This window comes from Lagenorhynchus albirostris, chromosome 1, assembly GCF_949774975.1.
Source record: "Lagenorhynchus albirostris chromosome 1, mLagAlb1.1, whole genome shotgun sequence".
NCBI classification, from domain to species: domain Eukaryota; kingdom Metazoa; phylum Chordata; class Mammalia; order Artiodactyla; family Delphinidae; genus Lagenorhynchus; species Lagenorhynchus albirostris.
In genome coordinates this window covers 132,563,643-132,585,630 of record NC_083095.1, presented here as the reverse complement: position 1 = coordinate 132,585,630, position 21,988 = coordinate 132,563,643, and the positions used below count along the sequence as shown (strand labels likewise).

At 42.4% G+C, this 21,988-nt stretch overlaps 3 protein-coding genes across 3 annotated transcripts in view; all 3 read left to right on the top strand.

Moving 5' to 3' along the window:
- Positions 1-21,988, top strand: part of PTPN9 (protein tyrosine phosphatase non-receptor type 9) — a 79,896-nt gene that overhangs the window by 19,163 nt on the left and 38,745 nt on the right. Inside the window, exons 2-4 of the mRNA XM_060154558.1 lie at positions 15,696-15,839; positions 18,137-18,226; positions 18,929-19,053. Of these exons, the coding sequence (XP_060010541.1) occupies positions 15,696-15,839; positions 18,137-18,226; positions 18,929-19,053 (359 nt within the window). The remainder of the gene's footprint in view (positions 1-15,695; positions 15,840-18,136; positions 18,227-18,928; positions 19,054-21,988) is intronic.
- Positions 5,060-5,439, top strand: LOC132531987 (protein preY, mitochondrial-like). The gene has a single exon (XM_060170154.1). The coding sequence runs from the start codon at positions 5,060-5,062 to the stop codon at positions 5,390-5,392; it is 333 nt and encodes a 110-aa protein (XP_060026137.1). The 3' UTR covers positions 5,393-5,439.
- LOC132531984 (phosphatidylinositol N-acetylglucosaminyltransferase subunit Y-like) lies at positions 5,489-5,714 on the top strand. The gene has a single exon (XM_060170140.1). The coding sequence runs from the start codon at positions 5,489-5,491 to the stop codon at positions 5,702-5,704; it is 216 nt and encodes a 71-aa protein (XP_060026123.1). The 3' UTR covers positions 5,705-5,714.

The window sequence follows — 21,988 nt, the reverse complement described above, 5'->3', positions numbered from 1 at the left end:
TACTTGCGGCGCGGGTTCCAGAGTGCGTGGGCTCTGTAGTTTGCGGCATGCAGGCTCTCTAGTTGAGGCGTGCGAGCTCAGTAGTTGTGGTGCGCAGGCTTTAGTTGCCCTGCGGCATATGGGATCTTAGTTCCCTGACCAGGGATCGAACCCACTTCCCCCTCATTGTAAGACAGATTTTTTACCACTGGACCACCAGGGAAGTCCCCCCTCATCCTTTTAGAATGAAACTGTCAGCAAGATTTTATTAGATTTTCAGTCCCTACCCCCTTTTAAGATAAATTTGATATCCAACTAATGATGAGGTACCTGAAGTTTCCTATCTCTAACATCATCATTACCAGGCCAATTTGGGGATCTGAACCAAGAAACTAATCTATATTCTCCATTATCGAGCAGGCTGAAGTGTACTCCAGCAGCTGTATCATGTCCATTACTCTCTTTTATCCTCATTCAGAAATTCTTTAGTGTGGTTTATAGATTTCTACTGGGAATATCATTTTGAGACACACTGCCGTCCCACTTCCCCCTTTAAGATTTGAATGAGATTTGCCCATCATTGGCATACGGCATTCACAAATTCATTAAACTCAGATTTTTGTGGATAGGGACCATGTCTTATTTATTTCATAAAAGTCATGAACTTTAACTGATTTTGGATATCTCTATTATAGATGTCTTTTTAAAAAAAATAATAAACTTCCTTTGTTCCTTTGCTTTTTCTCTTTCCTTCAGTCCTTTTTATTTTATCTTATTTATTTATTTTTTGGCTGTGCTGTGTGGCTTGCAGGATCTTAGTTCCCCAACCAGGGATCGAACCCGTCTGTGCCCCCTGCAATGGAAGTGCAGAGACCTAACCACTGGACCACCAGGGAATTCCCTAGATGTCTTCAGTTAAGATATTGGCAACTTAATTTTCAGATATTTTCTTTTGTGGCTTACTAGTTACCTCTCCCATTGCTTTTCTTATGTCATTCCTGATGTTCTTTCCCAGTTTTATCTGGGAATTTTTCTCTCTTTATTTTCAATTTTAAGCTCTCATAATCAGATTGGCAAGTATTCAGACAAACATGTTCTTCCCACTCCCTGTCAACAACACTCTTTTAGCAGGCTGAGAGCCCATCATCATTCGTATATTTACTCATCAGTATGGAGCCATATGCTGTGCTTGGTGCTGAGTATGCATTTGTGAGCATGGAAGACTTGGCCCTTGCACCTCTCTAAACTTATAGGCTAATGGGAGCAGGTAGACAATAACATAAGCTTTTATAACACTGTGTGCCTGGGTGGAAGACAGTAAAAACTTCCGGATGAAGAAGTGAGATTTAGACTGATCTAAAGGGCGAATAGGAGTAAGCCAGGGTTGGGAGGAAGGGAAGGAGAAGAATGTTCCAGCAGGATCTGGAAGGTCAACTCCAATTTATTGACAGTCATAAACATTCCTCCTTTCTTTCTGAAGTCTCAGCCATCAACTGGAAGCAGAGAGAAAAATTGTTACTAAAGGCCTCCCCCACCCCTATGTTCTCCAAATCCTTTAGATTTTTTTTCCCTAGAAAGACTTTCCAGGGTTCTTCTGGTTGTGTGGTTCACCCCCTTATTAACCAGCTGGAATGGGTAGCAGCTGGCAAGCTGCCTTTGGGTTCTTCCTTATAGGGAGTGACCAATTATGCACCCTCCCCCCGCCACTCCCCCCAACCCCTGTCTCCTTCTGGGAAGCTGGATGACTTTGCACTTGCTGATGGTGAGGAGCTTCCTGTTTGTTCTCCAGATTTCTGTTTTTTTCTATGTTTCTATTCTGTGTTATATTCTTCTGCCCCTCAGCCTCTTGACATGAATTTTCTCCTGTGACAATTTAGAAATGTTTACTTCCTTATTTTTTTGTTGAATTATTTCCTCCATTGTCTCTGGGAGTTCTTCATCCTCTTTGATAACCTTTGTCTGGAGAGTGGTATTTAAGCCTGAGAATAGAGATGCCAGCTTATGTTTAGTAAACATGCTGTTGGCAAAAAACCTCCAGCAGGAAAGCGAGTGTGGCACAATTGCCCCACTGCAAGGGCCTTGGAGCATCCCCTGTTTAGTGCTAAAGCTCCTAAAAGTAGCTATAATCCTTTACCCCTTTGTAGAGCTCCCTAACTCATTATCTTTGGTCTTGATAGGAAGACTATAGAGTATCAACAAACTCATCATTTGGTGGCATAGTTTAAAGTACCCCGCCACCCCCGTCACGTGGCTTGTGGGATCTTAGTTCCCCGACCAGGGATTGAACCTGGGCTCCAGCAGTGAAAGCACTGAGTCCTAACCACTGGACTGCCAAGGAATTCCCTAAAGTACTTTTTTAAACATTATGTTCAGATGTCCTTATTAGATATATATTTTAGTTAAAGACTATATAAAATTGGTACATTTTATTTTGGGGGTGGATAATATAGTCACATGATTTAAACTTAAAAAGGTACAGAGGAGAATTTGGTAAATATTCTCCTTCTTGCCATGTCTCTCAGCCACCTAGTTCTCTGAGGCAACCAACGTTACCAGTTTCTTGTATATCCTTCCAGAGTAATTTTGTGCATAGACAAAGACACGACTTAGTATATATGTCATAATATATATGTCAGATAACATATCTGCTGATGAGATGAATGATGTGTATCCTGTATTTCTCAAGGCCACTTAGTGAGTGGGAAGACTGGAATTTGAAAAGTTTTGAATTCAAACCTCAAAACCTCAGCTATGCCATTTATTAGTTGAGTGACCTTGGGCAGTTTGCTTAGACTCCGTATGCTTTGATTTCTTTATGTGGTTAATAATACTCAGTGTGCCAAGGCTGTTGAGTATGATGTATGTACAGTTCTTCCTCTGGTGCATGTCAAAATGCTTCACAAATGGTTGCTACCTTTGCTGTTTCTTGCTGGACCACACTATTAGGCCTGTGTGAACTGGGAGGGGCAAAGTCTTGCTCTAAAAAATGAATGGATTGAATTGCCTTTACTGTAATATGTGATCAATGCTCTCTACTTATGAAGGGAACCATGAGCCAAGGAAGATAGAAATAGCACTTTGAAAAGAATAGAACATTTTTTGCTCCCCAGGTATTGGAGAACAGCTATTCCTGGTCTGGGGTCTTCACACTTGGCTGGTGGAGTGCTGATAAACCCTAGGACTTCACTTCCCCTGGTAGGAAGTTATTAACACTGAGGAGCTTTTCATGTTTAATGGCTGAATTAGCTCTGGCCCTTCAGTATTGCTTGAAGCTTTGGACTATTATGGGAAGCTTCACTTGGTCAGTCCTATTTTGGGTTTCCTGCTATTCGGTTCCCATTGTTATGTTAATCCTTTAATAGCAGTTAGCTTTCATTCTTTTTGGTTCTTGCACAATGCTTGATGTAATAGATGGAAGAGTCTCGAATTTCAGAACCAGTCCCATGTGGTTTCATCAGGAGGATGGTGTTAAGCCTTCCTTCATGGTTATCTGGACTCAGCATTCTTTTAAAAATTATTATTTATTCTTTTTTATTTTGGGCTGCATTGGGTTTTCCTTGCTGCGCGTGGGCTATTCTCTGGTTGTAGCTGGTGGAGGCAACTCTTCCTTGAGGTGCAACTCTTCCTTGAGGGCTTCTCATTGCGGCGGCTTCTCTTGTTGTGGAGCACAGGCTCTAGGCATGCGGGCTTCAGTAGTTGTGGCACGTGGGCTCAGTAGTTGTGGTTTGTAGGCTCTAGAGCACAGGCTCAGTAGTTGTGGCGCATGGGCCCAGTTGTTCCACAGTAAGTGGGATCTTCCCGGACTAGGGATTGAACCTGTGTCCCCTGGATTGGCAGGCGGATTCTTAACCACTGCGCCACCAGGGAAGGTCCCTAGTTTGCTCATTTTTAAACAAAATCATAATGGGTGTTGAATTTTATTCAGTGCATTTTCAGCATCTGTTGAGACGGTTATATACGTTTTCTTCTTTAGTATCTGGTAATATAGAAAATTGTGTTGGTAGATGTCCCTAGGTTAAACTGTCTTTTCATTCCTAGGATAAGCCCTCTTTGGTTATGATGTATTTGTCCTCTGTTAAACTACTCTTTCTACAACATCAGAGTTATCTGGACCATGAAGGTTTAATAGAATATGGCATAAAAACCATCTGAGCATGTAGGTATTTTTTTTGTGTGTGTGTAGGGGATATTTGACAACTCTTGTTTTTTCATTCACATTTCTTTGATGCTCAGTGGTCACTAGTACTGCTAAAAGTGAATCTTAAAAGTTCCTTGGTTTTTCCTCCTCTGCCCTCTAAATGTTAATGTTCTTTAGAGTTCTGTTGTTCATTATTCATTCATACATATTTATTAGATATTATTAGAGATATTTATTAATGCCAGGCACAGTGCTAGGAACTTCCCTCCCTGCTGCTAGATTTTTTCCTTCTAGTCTGGCTTCCCCACTGCTGGCAGAGTCATTTTTAGCTGGGAGAGGAAGACTAAATGTATTTCATACCTTCTCTTAAAAATCTCTGTTAAGGGACTTCCCTGGTGGTGCAGTGGTTAAGAATCTGCCTGCCAGTGCAGGGGACATGGGTTTGAGCCCTGGTCCGGGAAAATCCCACATGCCGCGGAGCATCTAAGCCCGTGTGCCACAACTACTGAGCCCCCGTGCTGCACTACTGAAGCCTACGTGCCTAGAGCCTGTGCTCCGCAACAAAGGGATGCCACCGCAATGAGAAGACCCTGTACCACAACGAAGAGTAGCCCCTGCTCGTTGCAACTAGAGAAAGCCCGTGTGCAGAAACGAAGACCGAACACAGCCAGAAAAAAAAAAAGTCTCTGTTGAGTCCTTCATGTGTATAGGATCATGGGCCTTTCCTGTGTGGCTCAGCCTCCATGTCAGCTCATATCCCACCATTCTCTGTCATATACACTGGACACACTGGCTACACTGTATCCCCCAGTAATCCCTGTTCTTTCATGACTCTGCCTTTACACATTTTGTTTTCTCTAAAGAGAATTCTTGTCTCTTCCTGGCAAATTTCTATTCATCCTTCAAGGCACTCTTTTAAAAAGATTTGTTGTTGGCCAGAACATGCTGAGCGGAGTGTGCGGCCGGCTCGCCTCAGCGCTGTGGGGGACACGTACACAGCCGTCCGCGGTCGCCCAGAGGTATCTGCACATGTTGTCCACAGACAAGAGCGAGAGGACAAGGAAACCTCCCCGCGCCTTCGACCCAGCGCTGCTGGAGTTCCTGGTGTGCCCGCTCTCCAAGAAGCTGCTCAGATATGAAGCATCGACAAATGAATTGATTAACGAAGAGTTAGGAATAGCCTATCCAATTATTGATGGGATTCCTAATATGATACCACAGGCAGCCAGGATGACACATCAAAATAAGAAGCAAGAAGAAATGGAGCAGCATTAGATCATACTTAAAAATAACAACACACACAACTAAATTTTCTAAATACCATCCACCTTTTAAAAAGTCAGAGTGACGGGTAATAAGTGGAGGAAAAGAATGTTTCTGTCTCTTCCTACGTTGACTGTCCTTATTCCATTGGTCTCTTTAGCAGGACTGTTATACTCGTCCTCTGTGGAAGAAAACTTCCCACAGGGCTGCACTAGCACAACCAGCCTGTGCTTTTACAGTCTGCTCTTGCCGATTACCATACCCGTTTATGTGTTCTTCCACCTTTGGACTTGGATGGGTATTAAACTCTTCAGGCATAATTAATACAACCAGAGCCAAGATGGTATAGCCTAATGATAAGCTGAGTGTCTGTCTCTGAAAGCTCAACTACATGGAAATACTGGAAACCCACTTAATTTGCAAGAAAGATGCTTTGCCTCGCTTCTGTCAGAGGTTTAGGACTATAGGAGGCTTAAGCTGCAGAGGCTTCTTTATTGTACTTTGGTCTTCCCTTGTTTTTTGAAGGTTCTCATTTATACCTGGGGTATCAGAAGAAACATTTCAACAGTGTCTTGTTGGAAGTTAATAGCCCCAGACATCATCTGATGGCTTTATTTCTTATCCCATTCATAATTAAAAGTTACTAATTTGAAATTTTATATGTTTATTTTACATTCAAAGTCTGGTAAAGTCACATGTTAAGGATGACTGAAGTAATTCTAGAGGAGCTCTGTTGGAGTAGTTGTAGAGAAATGCATTTGAACTAATGTGGTATAAAACTGTAATAAAATGGAAATTTCATGTATTTGCCAAAAAAAAAAGATTTGTTTTTAATTCTCGTAGAGAGTTTGAATCCCATAGTACTCTGTTCATAGATCTGTCTTAGAACTTATCAAATTATATGATGCTGATCCATTTATACATGTCTCCATGTTTAAATGACTGTAACCTGCTCAGAATGGGTCTTTCTCTCTCTAAATTATGTCTCCTCAACAGCTACTGTACTGCTTAGCATAGAGTAGGCCCTCAGCAAATACTTGTGAATGCTTGACTGACTACATGAGTGGATGCCTGAAAGAGCTCTGCTGTGCTCTTGCCTTGAAGGGGGATACTACTGCTACTAGTCATGGAAGGTTGCCAGAGAGGAAACAAGTCTCTGCACTAAAACAATGTCTACTTGAATAGTCCCTCTTTCTTCTTCCCTTCCCCCAAGATGCGTGTGTGTGTGTGTGTGTGTGTGAGGGGGGGTGTGTGGTTGTGGGGACATAAACTTAGAAATGTATATATCTATTAGTATTTTTCTGTTGACTTTAACTTTTAAATTATTATTTTTTAAAAATTTATTTATTTATTTATTTTTGGCTGTGTTGGGTCTTCGTTGCTGCGCGCGGGCTTTCTGTAGTTGCGGCAAGCGGGGGCTACTCTTCATTGCGATGCGTGGGCTTCTCATTGCAGTGGCTTCTCTTGTTGCGGAGCACGGGCTCTAGGTGTGCCGGCTTCAGTAGTTGTGGCTCGTGGGCTCTAGAGCGCAGGCTCAGTAGTTGTGGCGCGTTGGCTTAGTTGCTCTGCGGCATGTGGGATCTTCCCAGACCAGGGCTCGAACCTGTGTTCCCTGCACTGGCAGGCGGATTCTTAACCACTGCGCCACCAGGGAAGTCCACTTTTAAATGATTAAAACATGAAAACAGCTGTAGGGTGATGGGATTTTTGGTTGACCTTTTCCTTTTTTTTTTTAATTAAACAAACATTTTTAAATATAGTAATAAGTCAATAAGGGAACTGAACCAGATTCAGGATTGAAATAATGCAGTCTTTTTTAAAAAAAACATTTATTTATTTATTTGGCTGCGTCGGGTCTTAGTTGCAGCATGTGGGATCTTCATTGCAGCATGCAGGATGTTTCGTTGTGACACATGGGCTTCTCTCTAGTTGTGGCGTGTGGGCTCAGTACTTGCAGTGCATGGGCTTAGTTGCCCCAAGGCATGTGGGATCTTAGTTCCCCGACCAGGGATCGAACCCACATCCCCTGCATGGGAAGGCGGATTCTTAATCACTGGACCACCAGGGAAGTCCTGAAATAATGCAGTCTTCCATGAAGATATCAAAGCCATATTTTTCACCACAACCTCCAACATTTCACGTAGGTTAAGGATGTCCCTCAAGCATCTCTAAGCCCTCCGTCCCCCAGCTTCTAACTCATGGCGTTCTGCATGGTGACCTGTGCAGGACCACCAATGCTTATACACAGTGGACCACCTTAGACTCTCAGGAGGCCTGGCCCAGCCTGCAGAGACTGACGGCAGCCCACCCTCAGCCGTTCAGTCCTAGAGGCACCCGCTGGCTGACCGCTTCCTTTTTTTTTTTTTTTTTTTACAGATTTTCTTACATTATTTCATAACAGAAGTTATGAAATAAAATCAGAAAGTTTTTCTTAAAACTTTTTCCTTCCAAGATGCAGTAAAACCCTATTTAAGAGAGCACTGGGGACTTCCCTGGTGGCGCAGTGGTTAAGAATCCACCTGCCAATGCAGGGGACATGAGTTCGAGCCCTGGTCTGGAAAGATCCCACACGTCGAAGAGCAACTAAGTCCGTGTGCCATGACTACTGAGCCTGCACTTTAGAGCCTGCAAGCCACAACTACTGAAGCCCACACACCTAGAGCCTGTGCTGTGCAACAAGAGAAGCCACTGCAATGAGAAGCCTGTGCACCTCAACGAAGAGTAGACCCTGCTCGCCGCAACTAGAGAAAGCCCACGCGCAGCGACGAAGACCCAACGCGGCCAAAAATAAATAATTAATTAAAAAAAAAAAGAAAGCACTGGCTCTTACATGTAAGGCTTACATATGTTGGGTTCTATTATCAATGAAACATTAATTCATTTAAACCTCAACGTTCCTATGAGCAGGGTACTCATCACTTTTAACAGATAAGGAAACAGCACAGAGCTAGTAAGTTGTAGAGCTGGGATCGAACAGAGTGGTTACTCCAGCAGTTAGAATTGCTGAATTTAATATTGCTCCACCTCTAGCTTCATTTAAAGTTTGGGTGCCCAAACAGCACCACTGTTATAGTGATTTGAATTAGTAGCAGAGTTACTAAGGTTTAAGGGTGGCAGTCTTGGGGGAGAATACTTTGCTAGGGACTCAGTACTTCAAAATTGATTTGTCAAATTTACTCCCAAACCTTCCCCTCCCCTTTTTTCTGACTACAAAAGTAACGCATGTTTATTGTAAGGAAAAACTGGGGAAATACAGGAAAACACCAAGATTTCAGAGTGTTCATCTTAACACTTAGTGGTGGTAATAACTACTGCAAACATTTTCATATTTTTATGTATTCAGACTTTAAGAAATGAAAATGAGATTCTGTTGTTACCTATTTGTTAATGATCTGTGTTAATGTTTAATGAGCATTTTTTCATCTTAATGTTACATTCTGTGTACTACCATTGTTTCACCAATTTATATTTTGAGGTGATTTGTACTGTTTTGTTAATTATCCTTATTGATGAAAATGTTCACAGATCTAGGTTATTTTTCTGGGAGTGGAATTGCGGGGACAAAGAATATGCTGTTTTTTATAGTCTTTTAGTGACTGCTGGAGTGCCTTTGCTGAACCCTCACCAACACTAGGTAGTAGCATTGAGCGGGGTGGGAGGGAACCTTGGCTGGTTTTGGTTACATTTCCATGATTACTAATGAGGTTGAATATTTTCTGTAACTTTATTGGCCAGTTGAGTTTCTTTGAAGAATTGCTTATCCATCCTTTACTTGTTATTAATTATTCATTCAAGTATTTTTGCTGAGTGCCAAGCACTGTTGTAAACCTCAGATATAAGGCAATAAAATAATAATAAAAGAAAAAGAAAGCAAGCACTGGCTCTTTTATTTATTTTAGGCTGCATCAGGTCTTAGTTGTGGCACGCAGGATCTTCTTTGAGGCACCCGCGTGCCTTTTTTCATTGTGGTGCTTGGGCTCTTTGTTGTGGTGCGTGGACTTCTCTCTAGTTGTGGCCTGTAGGTTTTCTTTTCTCTAGTTGTGGCCCACAGGTTCCAGAGCATGAGGGCTCTGTAATTTGCAGCACGTGGGCTCTAGTTGAGGCACGCGAGTTCAGTAGTTGTGATATGTGGGCTTTAGTTGTCCCCCTGGTGTGTGGGATCTTAGTTCCCTAACCAGGGATCGAACCCGTGTCCCCTGCATTGGAAGGCGGATTCTTTACCACTGGACCACCAGGAAAGTCCCAGCACTGTCTCTTTTTTTTTTTTAATTTTATTTATTTTATTTTTGGTTGCGTTGGATCTTTGTTGCTGTGTATGGGCTTTCTCCAGTTGCGGCAATCGGGGGCTACTCTTTGTTGCGGTGTGCGGGCTTCTCATCGTGGTGGCTTCTCTTGTTGAGGAGCATGGGCTCTAGGCACGCAGGCTCAGTAGTTGTGGCGCACGGGCTTAGTTGCTCTGTGGCATGTGGGATCTTCCCAGACCAGGGCTTGAACCCATGTCCCCTCCATTGGCAGGCGGATTCTTAACCACTGCACCACCAGGAAAGCCCCTGGCTCTTTTTAAAATTAATTAATTAATTAAAAAATAATTTTATTTTTGGCTGTGTTGGGTCTTCATTGCTGCACACAGGTTTTCTCTAGTTGTGGGGAGCGGGGGCTACTCTTCATTGCAGTGCGCAGGCTTCTCATCGTGGTGGCTTCTCTTGTTGCAGAGCATGGGCTCTAGGCACGCGGGCTTCAGTAGTTGCGGCACACGCAGGCTCTGTAGTTGTGGCTCGCAGGCTCCAGAGCGCAGGCTCAGTAGTTGTGGCACACGGGCTTAGTTGCTCCACAGCATGTGAGATTCTCCTGGACCAGGGATCGAACCTGTGTCCCCTGCATTGGCAGGCAGATTCTTAACCACTGCAACCACCAGGGAAGTCCCAAGAGCGTAGTTTTTAGGTTGAAAATTCAGCAAACTTCACCTTGCTGCCTTATAGCAAGCTAGTGTATTTTAGCTCAGATTCTGTTTCCTGGCAGATTGATGTGGACTAAAGGGATTACTAGACGTTACAAGAAAATTCACAATGAAGGAAAGGTGGGAAAACAGGCATAAGAGGAAGGTAATTTACTAATGCATCTGTCACTGAAATTAATGGGGAAATGGCATATTTGCTGAAATACGGAGGTAACCTCACATTTGTTAAAAGGCAGACACTGAGTCTTATATTGAATCACTTTCCTTATTTAGGTATTCAGTGCAGGGTGACTGATTGCATTTTTTGCATGGTGTTTGTCCTGAGCAAAATTGTTCCTATATTATGATGAGAAATACTCTCAAGTCAGTTTGATGCTGTTAAAAAGGATTAGTGCTCAGGATGGCAGTGTTAATCTCCAGAGCTGCCAGTGTAGGGACAAAAGCATTGAGAGTTGGGAGCAAGGGTATAAATACTTCTTTTTGTTTGTTTGTTTGTTTTTACATCTTTATTGGGGTATAATTGGTTTACAATGGTGTGTTAGTTTCTGCTTTATAACAAAGTGAATCAGTTATACATATACATATGTTCCCATATCTCTTCCCTCTTGCATCTCCCTCTCTCCCACCCTGCCTATCCCACCCCTCCAGGCGGTCACAAAGCACCAAGCTGATCTCCCTGTGCTATGGGGTATAAATACTTCTGGACCTAGCTTTTCCTATGTTGCCACAGAGCCCTGAATGAGGATAAGTTGATCCTTTAGAGACTTTTGTATTACAGTTTAACACATATTGGAAGTTTCTAATTTAAATTTATGCTTTTGGATAAAATGGATTAGAGAGGTTGAATTGCTACAGGCTAAAGAGAAACAACAAAGGTCACTTGATTTTGAGGAACTCTCTGTTGAAAGAAGTTTTAGTGTGAAATGACTGGAGTTAAGAAAAAAAGAGAATGGGCTTCCCTGGTGGCGCAGTGGTTAAGAATCCACCTGCCAATGCAGGGGACATGGGTTCGAGCCCTGGCCCAGGAAGATCCCACATGCTGTGGAGCAACAAAGCCTGTGCGCCACAACTACTGAGCCTGTGCTCTAGAGCGCGCGAGCCACAACTACTGACGCCTGTGCGCCTAGAGCCCGTGCTCTGCAACAAGAGAAGCCACTGCAATGAGAAGCCCACGCACCTCAACAAAGAGTAGCCACCTCTCGCTGCAACTAGAGAAAGCCCGCGAACAGCAACGAAGACCCAATGCAGCCAAAAATAAATAAATAAAGTAAATTAAAAAAAAAAAAAAAAAGAAGAAAGAATGAACATCCATTCAGAGACTGCCTACCAAGTGCCAGGTAGTGTGGTGAATGCTTCTTATCTGTTGTCTTGTTCAAGCCTTATCTTTTCATGAAGAAATAGAGGCTCAGAGAGGTTAAGTGACTTGCCCAGATCATACAGGAGTGAGTGAGAGGATGGGTTCTTTCTGACTCCCAAACCCACTACACTGCTAGACTTGTTTCTTGGTGGTTAGATGGCTGACATCCCAGGACTTTATTTCAAGAGTAGGTTTCACTCTTGCCCACATTGTCTTGGAATACAGGATTTTAGGTACTAACTGTGGAACCAAGGGTGCCAGCCCATTCTTCTGGACCTTTTGGGTTGCTAGCCCCTTGCCTAGAGTTCATCTGAAAATTATAGCTGCTCTTGGGAGCTTAATATAACATGAAGACTATGATGTTGGTTTTATTCTCTCCTATACCATACAACACCAGTAGATAGTGTCCAGGGTGTAATCACTTAACTGACAGATTTCTCAGCCATTTTATAGTGGTTCTCTGGTTTCTTAGTCAAGAAACTTGTTTTTATCAATTTAAACATGATTGTGGGAGAAGTATGTAATTACAGTAAGCTTTGACTATGCTGTAACAAATCTTACCCATACCTAACAAGCTGGTTGAGGAGGGTTGTAAGTGATAATGTTAGTTTTTCTGTACATCAGTTCAGACCTTTTCCCAAAGGAAGACCAAAGCTGTTTGAACTGTGACCACGCCTTTGTTGCCAGGTGTGAACAACTTGTGATTACTCATAAGCCTAGATAGCTTCAAATTATTCACCTTGATCTGAAGTATTTTGTAAGCTGTGACTTAACCATTTGGCTCATTCTTTCTTTCACCAGGAAATACACTGAATATTAATTTCAGGAATTTCAGTGATCCCTTCTGAAGAGTGTATCGCTCATTAAAATATCTGGGGCTTGTTTTTCTGGTAACAAACAGAACCACAAATTGGTCTGTACTTCGTGGCTGTGCCAAACCCTTGTGTAGACGGAGGGAAGGACCTGATGAACTGTTTAGAGAGGGGCTGTGGAAGATGAGACCATCTTTCTAGCTTGTCTAAGAGGTTCATCTCTTTGACCAGAGGAATGGGCATGCAGGAGAGAGAGAATGAGGCTGAACATAGCAGGCGATGTATGAGTGTATTTGTATCCGTAAATATCACATCACTGTTTATAGTACACTGGACTCTCTTCATGCAAGGCCTAGTCCTGCCAAATCTGGAGGAATTTTTCCCATGCTTAAAGCCAAGAACAACATCCTGACCAGCGGGGGACAGAGGTCAGCTCAAGGCAGCAGCTCTTGGGAGCTACAGGACATTAAGAACCTTGAAGGAACTGAGTTTAATGAGAAGGAAGCCAATATGTACCTGGAAGGAAGTGTGTGAAACCTGTGTGACTCTTGTTGGGGTGTGGCTTATTTATGAGAAATGAAAAATCATCTTAATAGTTGGATTTCATATCACCTCCTGGTCATTTAACTATATTTCTCCCTCCCACCTGCATATTGTTTTGTCTTTTGATTGTTTTTATTAGAAAAAGGGGAAAAAGATATTCTGTTATTCTGGTGTTTTACTCTACAGGCAGCTTCAGAGATGCCCAGGAGAGAGCTGGCTTGAGAAGATGATATGTTAATTAAACAAATAGCCTTTACAAAATCTCCTAGGACCTTCCGGACTTGCCACACTTTTGTTTCTGGGATCTTTCTGTGCCGGCTTCTTTTCCCTTCCGTCTTTCCTCATTCTGATGCTGGCCACTCACCCCACAGAGGCAACTCCAACTGTTTTCTGGTGGAGCATTCTAAGTTTGTCCTGTTGTCTTCTCTGGGACTCATTTCTCTGGTCTGACTGTAACTGGTTCTGGGCCAAAGTGATCGTCTGAAAGCTTTTCTTCATAGCCTTTATTTCTTGGCTCTCTTTATGCACTTTGCCTGATTAGTTTTGCTGGTTCTCTCCTTTTCCAGTTGATGTGAGGTATGTTGCCTCAGTTGGAGGGTTCTAAAGCTCAGGTGCAGCCCCAGGCCTCTTAGATTTTACCCTGGTTTGTAAAGTGCCTTTATCCTTTCCTAGAAATTGGGGGAATGAATCAGGTGCTCTGTTATATGAGGTACTGCTGACCCTCTTGGGATTCTAGTTTGCTAGTTATTTAAACACGTATGTAGCAATTTGGATTGTATTTGCAAGGTAGGACTTGTTGCCAAGACTCTGAAGTAGGTCATTCCTGTTACCCTTTCTCCCCTGTTTTTTTTTTTTTTTTTTTGGCCACACCATGTGGCATGTGGAACTTCCCAGACCAGGGATCAAACCCATGCCCCCTGCAGTGGAAGCGTGGAGTCTTAACCAGTGGACCACCGGGGAAGTCCTCTCCCCTGTTTTTGAATTGAAAAATTAGAGACTGGGACTTCCCTGGTGGTTCAGTGGGTAAGACTCCCTGCTCCCAATACAGGGGGCCTGGGTTCAATCCCTGGTCGGGGAACTAGATCCCGCATGCATGCCGCAACTAAGAGTTTGCATGCCACAACTAAGAGTTCATGTGCTGCAACTGAGAAGCCCCCATGCCACAACTAAAAAAAGATCCCACATACCGCAACGAAAAAAGATCCCGTGTACTGCAACTAAGACCCGGTGCAGCCAAAATAAATAAATAAACAAATATTTTTAAAAAGTAAAGAAATATTAGAGACCACGGTCACATAGTAGGTTGATCTTACACCTCTTGAAACATTTTTTTGTATTCCTTATATGTAGCACAGATATTAACAAATAGTTAAATACACAATAGTTTATTTTTTAAAAAATATTTATTTTGGCTGTGCCGGATCTTCATTGCGACAGGCGGGATCTTCACTGCGGCATGTGGACTCTTAGTTGTGGCATGCACGTGGGATCTAGTTCTCTGACCAGGGATCGAACCCAGGCCCTCTGCATTGGGAACGCAGAGTCCTACTGACTGGACCACCAGGGAAGTCCCCACAATAGTTTAATAAATACATCTTAACTGAGGGGTTGGTTGGTTGATCAATTAAATTTCAGAATTCTCATCAAGTTGATCACATTTTGGACCAATAAGTGAGAAACGTTTCTGATTGGAAGGGAAAAAATAACCATGCAGAAAACGTTTAGCAATTTAGAAAATGCATGCAAAAAAATCCTATTCTAAAATGAAGAAACAGAAGGGTGGTTTGGTTAGAGCAGAGGCTGGTTAAAATGTAAGGAGAAATAGGGTGAGAGAGTATAAAAGAGCATGGATTAATCAAGAGATAGGAATAATTATGGAAATAGGCATCTTATCAGCTTGGGATTAAACAGTAAAAATGAAAATTCCCACTCTTCCCCCAGTAGTAGGTTCTCTACCCTCACACCCCTCTCCCAAACCACTATCCAGAGGAGCTGTTAATGACCCTCTGGGCACTGGTGTCCAGTTTTGGGGGCTGCCATATGAAGCACAAAGAGGTCCTGTGGGGTCAGTCAGTGCAAAGAGCAGTTGGCCTTTACATTTGTTAAATTCTTCTAATCATTTTGCTGCTCTCAACAGTATTGCTAATTTCAGAACTAAAACCATTTTCTGATTGTTTTACTTTGTGTGACTGGCTCACGGGACCAAAACAGCAGCTGAGACTGCTATACTACACTGTGCGTTAGGCAATAACTCTTCAGAGGGCCCATCCACTTTTTTTCTAGCCTTAAAAAAAAACAACAACAAAAAACAAACTCTGCTGTGTTTTTTTTTTTTTTTTTTTTGCTTTGGGGCCAGTAATTTGCATCATATTTGGGAGCCTTGATCTTCCCCTCATTATATTTCTTCATACATTCCTGTGCTAAGCCCTGCTCTCTGGACCTGGCTCTGGCTTCTGGCCTCATTGAGTTGTATGAAATTTAACAATTTCTGGTTTCAGATCTGTTTCCAACTTTTGTTTTCCCTGTTCCGTCTAGTAAACTTTGGGTTCAAACTTGCTTGGGGAAAGTTCATTTTTTTTCTTGCTTATTTTTTTGTTTCTGTAAATATATTCTCTAATAACTATCTTTACTTTCTTTGTCAAACAGGCCACCAAGCAGTTTCTTGAAGAGATTAACAAGTGGACAGTTCAGTACAACGTTTCCCCCCTCTCTTGGAATGTGGCCGTCAAGTTCCTCATGGCCCGGAAGTTTGATGTGCTCCGTGCCATAGAGTTGTTTCACTCCTACAGAGTATGTACCTCAGGGATGGACCTGCCATGTGGCACCTGGGTTCTCTATGTTGCTGTTGTTTCTGCCACAGTCTACACAAACAGTGGTTCTCCCCACTACCATTAAAAAAAAGTGGATCGGTATCTAAGAGCCCTACCTTGGAGTGAGAAAATCCTTCTGAAGATACTTAGAAGCTCCCTAAATAAATTTAAAAAAAAAAAAAAAAAGGAGACTGAGATAAGAGGCACTAGGATTAATTTAAGAGTTTAAAACTAAAGCTCACTTACACCCATTTTGTGGGTCATCTTGTTCAATATTCATTCATTTATTCAACAGATATTTATTGTATATCTACTATGTTCCCAGTGCAGAGATTACTGTTTAGAAAGAGAGTAAATAAACAATTATAGAAATGTTATGATACGACAGTGCTGGGTTCTGTGGAAAGCACATTTAATTAAGAGGGTCAAGGAAGCTTTCCTGAAGGAAATGACTTCTAAATTAAGAGTAGAAGAATGAGTAGGAATCAGACAGTAGGGGAGTATGGCAGAGAGAACAGCAAGTTCAGATGCCTAGTGGCAAGAGACAAATTGAGCTGATCGGAAATGCTGAGTGCGAGAAGGGGGCATGGCAAAAGATTGAGCAGCAGGTAAACAAGGCCAGATCAGAGAGTATCTGCTTTTTCTTAAGGGCAGAGAAATTCATTGAAGGTATAAACAACAGAATGCCTTGATCAGATTTGCTTTCTGAAAGATTATTTTCACTGTGATTTAGAGGATGGACCAGAAGGGCTATACTGGAGACAGACCAATTATAAAGCTGTTGTACTTACTAGGAGAGAGATGATTGTGGTGTCATTAAATGTAGTGTCAGGGAGATAGAGAAAAAGTGGTCGGATTCTAGAAGTAAAATTGATAGGACAGAGTTGCTTATTAAACTAGTGTGAGGAAAGGGAAGTGGAGAATTCCAGGTCTCTGACTTGGGTGGCAGGGTGGTAAATGGTGGTGGCATTCACTAATTAAGAGACACTGAATGGGTACAGGTACGTGGAGAGAGTAGGTCATGAGTTCAGTTTGGCCGTGTTAAGGTTGAAGTGCCAATGGGATATCCAAATAGACATGTCCTCTAAGCAGTTGGGATGTGAGTCTAGGGTTGGGAAAAGAAGGCTGGACTGGAAGTAGTGATTTCAGAGTGACCAAAGTAGAATATTGGAGGTGAATATTGGAGCCATGAGAATGGGTGAGGTCATCCTGGGAGAGTGTGAGGAATAGGGAGATGTGTAGGGCAGAACCTCATTTCAGACTTTTTGCTTTCTTTGGTCCAGTGTTGTTTTTTAAAGTTAAGTTTGAATGCTTTATGTAAGGCATGCACTCTCCTGTGATTCCAGCACTCATACTGTCTTCACTTGCTGCCTTGCCTCTGAAGGCGTTTGAATTTGATTTTAGGGATGAATTGGGGAAGAATATAAACAAAGACCTAGTTTGTTTTATTCACCAGAGTGTTCTTAGCACTTAGCTGAGTGCCTGGCACATAATAGTTGCTCAACAAATACTGACAGAATGAACGAATGAGTCAGTGAGTGAAATGAGTGAACAAATGAATGAAAAAAAGCCCACAAGAGACTTAGAAGGAGTAGCTGAAGAAATAGAAAAACCAAGAGAGTATTTTTTTTTTTTTAGTCAAAAATAGAGAATGTCTCAGGAAAAAGAGAATGTGAGTAGTCACCCTTGTCATGTAGAAGGAGGACTGAAAATGCCCATTGGATTGAGCAGGAGCTCTGGATGGTATAGTTAGTTTGGGAGGAAACGAGAGTGCAGTGGAATGAGTGTGAGGGAACTGAGGATGAGTTTAAAGAATCTGGCTGTGAAGATGAATTAAAATGAGGTCATGGTAGCTGTTGTTGGAGAGTATATTGAGGGGAGGGATGGCTCCTATTTAAGACAGGAGAGGCCTAAGCCTGGAGGATGTGTTAGGATATCTGTTTCCAGACAGTTTGGGGTGCATATTTTAATATCAGTGCTGCTGCATGTTTAAGAACTTTGACCTTGCACTGTAATGATTGATATATAGTGGTTGGTCTTCAGGGTTAGGATTCTCACTGATTCAAAGAAAAAACCTAAGCCCGAAGAGGCTGATAAGCTGGCATTGGACAAGAATTCTGACAACACTCAGTTGGCCTAGAGGGGGGTTACAAAGGAATTCATGATTCAGTAAGCTGATTTCCAAAATCCCTTATCTCTGAGATTTGGTGGTTACATAAAGCTGTCATGGGTGTACAGTATTTTTATATTAATTCATCTTGCTTTTTTTATTTTCAGGAAACACGAAGGAAGGAGGGCATTGTGAAGCTGAAACCTCATGAGGAACCTCTCCGTTCTGAGATCCTTAGTGGAAAATTCACCATCTTAGTGAGTATTAATGAACCCCTCTTGTAGTATCTTGTTATTTTCTTGTGTAGCTGTTCTCTTTGGACTTTGTTCCTAGATATCTTATCCTGAATCAGAGAGTCTCAACAGTGGAGAGCAGATGTGAAGTTTGGCATAAAATTATTCTAGTAATAATTGAAATAATTGAAAATCAGTTGTACAGTACATTTAGAAAAGTTTCTTCACTGGTCCATTAAGGTTAGTTAAGGCCTTTGGGATGGGTATAAAATGTGTCAGAGGCCCATCCTTCCTTATTTAATGCAAGCTCTCTCCACTTAGAGACCACAGCCTTTGCAGTAAGTATCCAGCAGTACTTTTAAGGCAGAGTATAGAAACCATTGTTATAGTCTATGGATTTCTCCTGTTGCTTATTTCTTTGCTATCCTGCCTGGGAAAAATTAGCTAGGCAGCCAGTGTAGACCATTGTTTAATTTCTCTGTAATTGAAGAGTTAAGAGAATGTGGTTTTTTCCTACCACAGGGGGAAGGAATCCAGGGGGTGCTGAGAATCAGACATGGGATGATAAAAAGCTTTCTTCCTTTTCTGGAGCAATTGATGCAAGTCAGAGAAGTATTATCAGCATCTATTCTCTTCATAACAAACCTTTGTGCAGGATAAGAGGGCTTCGTGATTTCTGTGATTTTCTATTTGATTTCTAAATATTTCTTGTTTTGTTTGCTCTAGAATGTTCGGGACCCAACAGGAGCCTCCATTGCCCTCTTCACTGCCAGATTACATCATCCCCACAAGTCAGTCCAACATGTGGTACTTCAGGCTCTGTTTTACTTGCTAGACAGAGCTGTGGATAGGTGAGCATGGAAATTATCTTTTGGGTGTTCTACATCCAGATGGGAAAGTGACACTGTTTGATTTGATTAAACTCAGCAGTGCATTCTCTATGCTCCTAGGATGTGCCCTGGGCAGTGCTATGAATGGAAAACATTCCATGTCTTTAGGGCTTGGCATGTTTCCAGGTACTATGCAGATGATGGGTATTCTGCATCTTGACCTGCTTGGCTGTATTTCAGGGTAACAGAAGCTGAGAAAGCTAGTTAACTAGCAATTCTTAGTGTATTGAGAATGACGTTATTGAAAGGGAGTGAAGGTGAGATGACCTGTGCTGGTTCTTTCCGATCATTCTCCCCTGATGTTGAAGACCCTGTGGGACCTCAGTTTCTTTGTCTGTAAAATAGGAATAATGCAGAGGATTTTGAGACTCAACATTCAGGAGAGAGGAGTCCAAGAGTATAAGTTAAGCAAAATCATTTTTATAAATAGGTGCATAAGCCAAAAGAACCAACTCAGGTCATGTCTCCTTCCCTGCTCTTAGGTAAGTAGTATCATCACTGTTCTATAGACAGAGAAACTGAAGCCCCAAGAAGTTTTGTGGCTCTTTTACAGTCATCACATATTGATCCAGCTGGTCTAAGATCCTGGTTTCTTCACTCTTGGTCAGAGCTATTTGTACCCTACTATGTTGTCTTCCTCTTTTACTTTCTTTTTTCCCTGGTGCTTGCCATTTACAGTTTGTTATTGCTCTCAATGTCATTGGCTGGTCCTCTGGGTTAGATGTGATATATCGAGGGCTAAGACCAGAGATAGTGAGAGACAACTGTGCACTTCAGTCATACTTCTGGACTTAGAGGATGGGAATAGCCAAAGGATTGTCTGAAGCAGGGCTCTCTGTCTAGTTCACTTGTTGCTGCCTTGTTAATGTTAATACTTTCATATACTTAGCTTCTGCTGGTGGTGTTCGGTGAGAGATATATCCAAACTACACACACAGCATTATTCTGAAAAAGAGAAGTTACTAGGGAGAGAGGGCCAGCGGTCAGCAGCCAGTCAGAAATGTGGAATTTCTCAGTTCTTCTTTCTTATGCTTGGTCTTCAGGCATAATTTCTAGAGTATAGTTCCCTTTGAAATGTTTCTTTAGCTCAGGAATGAATGGAAGGCTCTTTTACCAGAAAATTTAGCATTGCCTTCCTCTTTGAGCAGCTTAGAGAGTCAGAGCTCTTGTGTAGGCATGACAGTGGCCAAAGCTTGCTTTTTCTAGTGTGAGTATTGAATCCCATAGGAATACCACACAGGTAAATGTAATTAAAACTTTGTTCTCGTGATGTCCATCCCTTTCTTAAAAACCCTCAGTGACTCCTCATTATTCAGAGGGTGCATGTAAGGTAAGTAAATGTGAACCTTTTTTTTTTCTTTTTTTTTTTTTTGTGGTACGCGGGCCTCTCACTGTTGTGGCCTCTCCCGTTGCGGAGCACAGGCTCCGGACGCGCAGGCTCGGTGGCCATGGCTCACGGGCCCAGCTGCTCCGCGGCATGCGGAATCTTCCCGGACCGGGGCACGAACCCGCGTCCCCTGCATCGGCAGGCGGACTCTCAACCACTGTGCCACCAGGGAAGCCCAATGTGAACCCTTTTTTTTCTGAATGAAATATTCTCACTAATGAATAGAAATTCTTGTTTTCCTTTGTTACCGTGAACCAGAATGGAAGAGGAGGAAACCCTTCCTCTTCACTTAATCTTCCCCTTTCTTTAAGGCCCAACTTCTGTGACTTGTTCCCTCACCACTCCAACTTGTCATAAAATTCTTTTTACTCTGACTTCAATCGCAGTTATTATTAATACCAATCATTTCATATTTAATTATACATGGCCTTATGATGTCATTTGTCTTATATGGATGTTTTTTTCATCTACCGGTAGATGGTAAGCTCCAGGAGGGCAGGGAACCTTCTTTTCAACATTATATAATGGGAAATTCCCAAATCTCCATGGTGGAGAGGAAGTGGTGTCATCAACTTTCACATGCCTTTCATTCGTCTTCTTCAAAGTGATCTGTAACCAATCTTGTTTCATTGAAAGCCCCTCACCCACCCCTTTACCCTAGATTATTTTGAAACAAATGTCAGGGACTGTGGTAATCTTGGTGTTCCCAGTAACATCCTAGCTCGGGAATCAAACTCAATAGGGTAGGGAAGCAATTATTCTTAGTAGGGAACTAGCGCTATTATTGTAAACCTCATCTTCTGTACCCAGAAAAGTGAAAATGCTATTGCATTTGTATTTATTTCATGTGCCTTCAAAGGATGAGCAATTTCAGGTCTATGAATATAGAACTTGCATCATTATGCATCATAGCTTCTTTTGATTAAATTCTATTTCCCCTGGCACTGACTTCTCTTTGTTTTAGTGTCCTGCCGCAGGCTGGAGCTGTGAGGGGAAAACCTGTAATTCTTTGAGTTTGGCCCCTGTTGAGCTTGTGGAAAAAAGGGAAGTCTCTAGATCTGGATAGTCTACTCACTGACTGTGCCACTCATTGAACAGAATCTTTGATCTTGGTGAATCAGTCTCTCTGGGGTCATGAAAAAAGGAGACAAGATTTAGCACTCACTTTATCATGTTAAGGGCCATTTGAAATTAAGTCTGCTGGAGAAACTTGGGTCTACTTCAGAGATTTTTTAAATTAATTAATTTATTTTTGGCTGCATTGGGTTTTCCTTGCTGCGTGCGGGCTTTCTCTAGTTGCGGAGAGTGGTGGATACTCTTCGTTGCGGTACGTGGGCTTCTCATTGCATTGGCTTCTCTTGTTGCGGAGCACAGACTCTAGGCATGCGGGCGTCCGTAGTTGTGGCTCGCGGGCTCTAGAGCGCAGACTCAGTAGTTGTGGCGCACGGGCTTCATTACTCCGTGGCATGTGGGAACTTCCCGGACCAGGGCTTGAACCCTTGTCCCCTG